The sequence below is a fragment of the Dreissena polymorpha genome, chromosome 9 (genome assembly GCF_020536995.1).
Source record: "Dreissena polymorpha isolate Duluth1 chromosome 9, UMN_Dpol_1.0, whole genome shotgun sequence".
NCBI classification, from domain to species: Eukaryota; Metazoa; Mollusca; class Bivalvia; order Myida; family Dreissenidae; genus Dreissena; species Dreissena polymorpha.
In genome coordinates this window covers 65,236,129-65,244,395 of record NC_068363.1, presented here as the reverse complement: position 1 = coordinate 65,244,395, position 8,267 = coordinate 65,236,129, and the positions used below count along the sequence as shown (strand labels likewise).

General features: G+C 36.5%; 1 protein-coding gene across 1 annotated transcript in view; it reads right to left on the bottom strand.

The window, feature by feature from the left end:
- Window positions 1-8,267, bottom strand: part of LOC127844465 (N-acetylgalactosamine-6-sulfatase-like) — a 26,236-nt gene continuing 17,969 nt past the window's right edge. The window contains exons 8-14 of the mRNA XM_052374710.1: window positions 7,129-7,265; window positions 6,352-6,455; window positions 4,194-4,330; window positions 3,178-3,280; window positions 2,510-2,631; window positions 1,437-1,554; window positions 1-754 (exon numbers count right to left, since the gene is read on the bottom strand). Of these exons, the coding sequence (XP_052230670.1) occupies window positions 668-754; window positions 1,437-1,554; window positions 2,510-2,631; window positions 3,178-3,280; window positions 4,194-4,330; window positions 6,352-6,455; window positions 7,129-7,265 (808 nt within the window). The 3' untranslated portion in view covers window positions 1-667. The remainder of the gene's footprint in view (window positions 755-1,436; window positions 1,555-2,509; window positions 2,632-3,177; window positions 3,281-4,193; window positions 4,331-6,351; window positions 6,456-7,128; window positions 7,266-8,267) is intronic.

Sequence of the window (8,267 nt, the reverse complement as noted above, 5' to 3'; positions counted from 1 at the left end):
TAGCTTGTTTTGTTTTTATTTGATAAACAAATCACCTACCAGTTCGTAATGACATTGAAAATTCTTAAAATAATTCATATATAAACATTAATGGATTATATAAAAAACAAATTTATTAACACCTTTTTACAAAGTAGATCCCGCAAAATAAAAGATGATTGAAAAACGCTAAGTTGAGCAAAAATTATACCAAAATATGACATAAATAATAATGACAGTAATCTGTAATATAATACACCCATTTCTATGATTATTTCGGGAGTCACGATAATACCTTTAAACGGTACAGAATGGCAAAACTATCTATTATTAACGCATAAAACATATTCATTGATGGAATGTTATTGTATTGTTTGTAATTTCACATTAAAGTATGCAAACAACTTACTTTGAGAAAGTTTTACAAAATAACACATTGCCATAATATTATATTATACTAAATCTACACCTATATACAGCAATTGTACCTAAACATTAAATAACACTTAATACTGGTATCAAAGTGCTGGGCACATTTGAATTGTTCGCAGTTACACTTAGAATCAATGACATACTATTTGACAATTTATAAGCTATTTTTTAAAAGTCGAAACAACTTAAATTGAGATTCTGTAAACGGCAACAAATTTGTCCAGTCGCATATGGAGACGGATACCACGTGACTCGACTAGTGTGGCCAAGAACACTTTTGTGGGTTGGGCGAAGGGGCTTGGTAACACTGACCCAGTTTCTCACACCCTGGGGGAGACCAGTTCTGAAATAATTAATTCAACATACTGCCATAGAGGATTCGACCCGAGTTGTCAAAACGTACTATATTTCAAAAGAAAAGTTTGACACTTTTAAGTTCACGAGGAATGCCTTACAGACAAATTTCCTTATAATTATATATGGTGTGAACATTAATGACGAAGATTATTAAATTGTGTATTAATTTCTTTTTCAAAGCAAATAATGTATGTCATGCATGATGTTGTTTAAAGTGTACACGGTTATTTCAACAAAACAATTTGTAATATGATCTTGTCATATCAATTAAATTGTTGAGGTATACCAAATGTTAATCTTGGGGCAAAGACAAAAGTATAATCGTCATAATATACATATAATCATTTAATATCTGTAAAGATAAGCTGTTTGCACTACCTAATAATTACATTCATTACAATTAATTAATATGTGCATATGACTGTGTATAAAGAACCAAAACATTAACATCATAATCTTTTACAAACCACAAGAAACCTGTTCGCTATTAAGGTTATTTGTTTAATGATATTCCGCAGCAATACACCCACAGGGAAAACGATTTGGATCAAAACAAAGTCAATATGGACAGAGTAAAGTTTGTGTTATAAAACATATTTATTAACCGATCATAATATGAATATAAGTCAAATTGAAGTAGGGAAGAGCCATTACGGTCAGGCACCCACCATGACTGCGCGGTCACACATGTTGAGTTGTGGTATGCCGGGAACCAGATGCTTCCGGTGCTCCTGCACGGCGGCCATGAGAACCCCGATGTTCTGTTTGTATTCCACCGTGTTGGGCCTACCAATTTATCACATATATAAAGCCAATAAATTTTACTCACACCTTACACTGATGCCCTGTTCAAAACCATGGTTGATTGATGGTTTAGACATGCGCCTTTCTGCTTGATTTTTAAAACAAAATGTATTCTCATTATATAACATTAGCTATATTGCTATAAAGCCAAGTGCAACTCAAATCTTTCTTTTTCATTAACGAATACACATAATTTATTAGAATCAAACACATTTTAAGACAATTTATTAGAATCAAACACATTTTGATATTAAGATAAGTGTTTGGAAGCCATGCAAAATTATTAACATATTTAAAAGCAACTTAAACATTTTGAAACTTGGTTATAATTCATAGAAGCAGTATCACGACAAAACCTGTCATACTTACATACCTATCATTTGTGTATTTTATACATTTTATGATCGTAGTTTTTACAAGAGTTCCGCGTTCGGAGACATATGCCCCCAAAAGTTGCTATCAAATGTCCAAAGCAAATGCACATGTGAATTATCAAGCCGATCGGTCAAGTCGTATACGAGTTATTGATCGGAGACGATTTTCATACTTTTTATGACAGTGAAATTGCCCTTTAAACTAGTGACCCCAATTTCAAAAGGGGTCATCTTATGTCCAAGGCTAATGCACATGTGAAGTATCAAGCCAATTGGTCAATCCATTGACGAGTTATTGATCGGAAACGAACTGGTCTACCGACAAACAGACCGACCGACGGACTGATCGACCAACATCCAGGGGGGGGGGGGGGCATAAAAAAGAAAAGTTTATACATACTTTTAGTTTTGTATGCTTTGTATGATGCTATAACCACAAAAGGCATTGGTACCAATCATAAAAACATGTTACGGATGATCAATTTTCATAACCGAAGCACTGTTCTCACTAATACAGGTGATAACATAAAACAAGTCATGGAAACAGCAGATAAACTGCTTACCTGATGACGTATTTCTCGCCTGGGTCGCGCCCAATATGAAACAACAGCGGCTGCATGGTGTTGTTCACTTGCGCATGCGTGGTGACATTTTCAATGTTCTCTCCGGGACAGAAATCAATACCCTGGAAAACAAGGCGTGTCTGCATGCCGGAGGAGTAGTGTAACACGCAATTGTAATTCGTCAATAATACAGTGCAAAATTATTTCGCAAATTTCTCATAAGAATATGCTAAATTATCCCATTTATGCCTAACATTTAGAAAAAAGGCCTTGACAAACAGCGTAGACCCAGATGAGACGCCGCATAATGCAGCGTCTCATCAGAGTCTTCCCTGTTTGCTTAAAGGAATTTCTGTAATAAATATTCTTAATATAGAAATAAATATACTAGACATCCCTAAATTTGGAAATAAATTGATCCAACTAGAAGGATGGGAGAGTCCACTAGGCATTAATTGGTTAATATGTATATGTTACAGAATAATAATTTTCTCTAAGCATTTGAAAAGACTTGATATGCATTTTGAAACAGTGATGATAAGATGATGATGGTGATGATGAAAATGTATACAATTCATTACATTCCTTTTCAATTCATCAACGCGATGGATTCGGCCTTTAACTTAATTATAGCGGACCTATATTAGTGTTACCTATAGAAGTCTGACCTTGTTGAACTCTTGCAAGGAGTTGGTCCACGTCCACAGATGGGCCTTGTAGTCGCCGAGACGTACTGCCATCAGCTCGTTACCACGATAATAGAACAGCGGTCTGCAATCGCGGTCATACAAAGTAGGGAATATTTGTAGAAGTATTCAACATCTGTGTAATCACTTTTATGTTGTAGATTGTATTTTGTATTCATGCAAACGTTCACATTGTGCCGCGCTCTGTTAAAAGGGGGTTTAATGCATGTGCGTAAAGTGTCATAATATATATATATATATATATATATATATATATATATATATATATATATATATATATATATATATATATATATATATATATATATATATATATATATATTTATGACCTTGATTCTATATGCTCTATATACGAACACAAATTAATCTGATATCTGATGAACAATAGTATATGCTTGCATCACAATAGATCAATTTGTTCTCGGGATAAAATGCCGGAACCATTGTTGTCTATGTTTATTAGCAGTGCTCTTGACCTTAATAACACCCAGCCCATGTGCCTATGCTATGCTAGGAATAAATACAAGGCATTTTTAATAATGAGCCGTGCTCTGTTTAAAGGGAGTTAGATGCATATGGGTAAAGTGCCGTCCCAGATTAGCCTGTGCAGTCCGCACAGGCTTATCAGGGAGGACACTTAACGCCTTTATGATATTTTTCGTTTGAAGAAAGTATCTTCTTAGCAAAAATCAAGTTTAGACGGAAAGTGTCGTTCCTGATAAGCCTGTGCAGACTGCACAGGCTAATCTGGAACGAGACTTACGAATATGCATTAAACCCCTTTTCACAAAGCGCGGCTCATATACATATGTTCAAAACTATAGCTCAATTTGTGTTTGAGTTAATGAGCGGAAACTTTTCATCGATATTTGGGAACAGTGACCTTGATCCCATCTACAATCGCAACAAAGCTAGCGTCTTCCCGAAAAGTCGAGTTTATAATTAATCATACGGCGAAATTATTACTATTATATAACCTCTCCACTTCCGTGTTTTTCAACAGCACTTCCGTCAGATCGATGCCATCCACCACTCTGTCCGCGGGTGGCTCCCGGCCGGCAAGTTTCAGCAGTGTTGTGTACAGGTCCATAAGTGAACCAATCTGGTGGGATACCTGGCGTGAAGAAATAACACATTATTAGAAACACCTAACGCAAAACTGGGTAATAAACCTTAAATTAACCTCTACCCAATTTTCACGTCTAGTAGTACAGTTATGTTATCGAAGAGAAAAACACTATCCTATAGTTCATGTATATACTTTTCTGTTGAAATAACAGATAGAGTGTCCTTCAAAACTCTACCGATGGGTATTTATGCAAAAATCCCATTTCCTATTGAAGACAGAGAGATAATAAGGATGGAAACCAGTAACCCCGCCATGCATGAACTGGCCCATTTGATTCAGTAAATTGCAAAGTTAAAGTACTAATGAATGTCAATTGTGTAAGCGATATTATCTGATAACTAATTCTTTACTACGAATACAAGTTTAAAACGATATTTGTGACAACACTTGCACTGGCGCAACCTCTGTTTGGCAATGCATTAATAAATCACCAAATGCTACTGCCTAGGTGGGGCTAAGGGCCGGACATTTTAAAATTTCAAGGATAATTCTACAGGGTGATTAGATTTTATCTTTTTTTTCAACATATTTCGCATTATTTCAAAAACTTGGGGAATGTAGTGTGATTTAGCTAAAATTAATTCATCCACAAATGTATTATAAAATACAATCACAACCCAAATGGAAATGTGGGGACATTTATATGTTGTGTCATGGTGGAGTTTTTGAAAGCAAATTGATATTTTTGCCTGTCTGAAAGGAAAATGTCAACCAGATTGATACGCTAATGACATCAAACAATGTCACTCAACATACATGTATACTAGTTGCTACATGCACACTCAACATACATGTATACTAGTTGCTACATGCACACGCAACATACATGTATACTAGTTGCTACATGCACACTCAACATACATGTATACTAGTTGCTACATGCACTCAACATACATGTATACTAGTTGCTACATGGACACTCAACATACATGTATACTAGTTGCTACATGGACACTCAACATACATGTATACTAGTTGCTACATGCACACTCAACATACATGTATACTAGTTGCTACACGCACACTCAACATACATGTATACTAGTCGCTACATGCACACTCAACATACATGTATACTAGTTGCTACATGGACACTCAACATACATGTATACTAGTTGCTACATGCACACTCAACATACATGTATACTAGTTGCTACATGCACACTCAACATACATGTATACTAGTCGCTACATGGACACTCAACATACATGTATACTAGTTGCTACATGCACACTCAACATACATGTATACTAGTTGCTACATGCACACTCAACATACATGTATACTAGTTGCTACATGCACACTCAACATACATGTATACTAGTTGCTACATGGACACTCAACATACATGTATACTAGTTGCTACATGGACACTCAACATACATGCATACTAGTTGCTACATGGACACTCAACATACATGCATACTAGTTGCTACATGGACACTCAACATACATGCATACTAGTTGCTACATGCAAAAACACATTGGCATCTTGCAAATCTAACAGATAATTTGCATTTCTCCAAAAGAGATGGAGAAAATGCCAAGGAGGTAGCGCTAAGAACATATGATAATTTTCTGAGTTTTGACTCAGTGACATATTTTTCGGACTCACTTGATCCAAATTCGACAATTGTCTCGATATTGTAAAGAATACTATGGTTCTTCAAATTTGAGACAAAAACGTGGCTTCTAGAAGTGTTACAACTTGTTTCAAGGATTAGACCGACTTTGGAACTTAACCTAGACATTGTAAAGATAAATATTTTGAGCAAGCTATCAAATTTGAGTAATTCATGTGGCTTCTAGCGTGGTTACAAGTTTTTTTTATAAAGATTTGGTGGTGACCTAGTTTTTGGACACATTTAACCTGCTTACCGCATGACGACAGAAATAAACTGCTTCACCTAAAGCACTAATCAATTCAGTGTTAAACAATTATAAAACAAGTTAAGTAAAACAAATCTTGCGTTCCTGTCCACAATAATCCATTACCCCACATTACCTGGCCTGGTTTGATGACGGACGGCCACCAAGCGATGGTCGGCTCCCGCATGCCGCCCTCAAAAGTTGTTTCCTTTCCACAGAGGAAGGGGCCGTTACTGCCTCCTGGAAAGTCACACCAATAAGAAATACATTCAGATATAGTTTACTCAATTTGTGACACCGGTACGAAAACTAACTAAGAAGAACTGTATCTTTAATATTAGCTTTATTATGGGACTATCGTCTCGCTAAGCTAGTAATGAAGATCTCAATATTTTACATAAAAAAACAACATATAATCCGTGGGTAAAAATAATGCTGACAGCTTTATGTATCAATGGGGTTTGGAGTTTCATTCAGATAAAAACATATATGTTTAAAAATATTCAATAAGTAAGCTTGCTTTACAACCCCGGATAAGTGTTCCTACTAAAGCATATAGATAAATGCTAATAGAACATTACTTACTATATTTATCATATGTTTTCTCGCGGTTATTAACATTTAAATAAACACGAAAGTTAAAGAAAAATTTAACGCTATCAATTATTGACTCCTTTGCAAAAATAAATTTTTCTCACTGATATCTATCTAAATTGTATTTAAATATATATTTGTATCGCGTATAAGGCAGATAAGAAAATATTGAGGTGATCACATGACGTAAAACTATTTTCTGACAATGAATGGAAATTGGGTAACAAATTCTGACGTCTTAGCAGCACTAAGGGGGCACAATTTAAATACAACGATACCGCGAGAACACCTATGCCGACTACTAAAGTCGGGCGCTCACCTTGGGTCTTAGCATATGTGGCAGCCCCATTGTCAGAGGAGAAGAAGACGAGCGTGTTCTCGGCGACACCCAACTCCAGGAGCTTGTTTATGATCTTCCCCACCCCATAGTCAAGCTCCATCACCGCGTCCCCATACCTGAAGCAGAACCGGTTGGTATGGGAACCAAGGTAAAGACAATCTGGTTCTTATGCGTAACGTTGTATTAATGTAGAAGACTTATGTATGGCAAAAGTGAGTATACTTAAAAACAAAAGCACCGCCTTGTGGGTGCAGACCGCTCATCTATTTTTCTTTTTAAAGGTGAAGGGACCTTTCTCAATACTTCAATCACAAAGGAGGGAAGGGTGGGGTGGAGAGGTGTGTATAGTGTGTATAGTATTTTTGGGGGTGATTCTTGGGTGGAATGGTTGGACGGTATTTCAAAAATAAAACAAGGGCTGTTTGTAAAACATGCATGCCTCCCATATTGGCTGTCAATTGTAGTGGCAGCCATTGTGTGAATACGTTTTTGGCACAGTGACCTTGACCTTTGACCTAGTGACCTGAAAATCAAAAGGGGTAATCTGTGAATCATTATCAATGTACCTATAAAGTTTCATGATCCTAGTCGTAAGCTTTCTTGAGTTATCATCCGGAAACCATTAAACTGTGTCAAGCCACCATGACCTTTGACCTGAAAGTTAATTGGGGTCATCTGCGAGTCATGATCAATGTACCTATGAAGTTTCATGATCCTAGGCATAAGCGTTCTTGAGTTATCATCCGGAAACCATTTTACTTTTTCGGGTCACCGTGACCTTGACCTTCGACCTAGTGACCTGAAAATTAATAGGGGTCATCTGCGAGTCATGATCAATGTACCTATGCAGTTTCATGATCGTAGGCGTAAGCATTCTTGAGTAATCATCCGGAAACCATTTTTCTAAGTTGAGTCACCGTGACCTTGGCCTTTGACCTAGTGACCTGAAAATCTATAGGGGTCATCTTCGAGTCATGATCAATGTACCTATCTAGTTTCATGATCCTAGGCTTAAGCGTTCTTGAGTTATCATCCGGAAACCATTTTACTATTTCGGGTCACCGTGACCTTGACCTTTGACCTAGTGACCTGAAAATCAATAGGGGTCATTTGCGAGT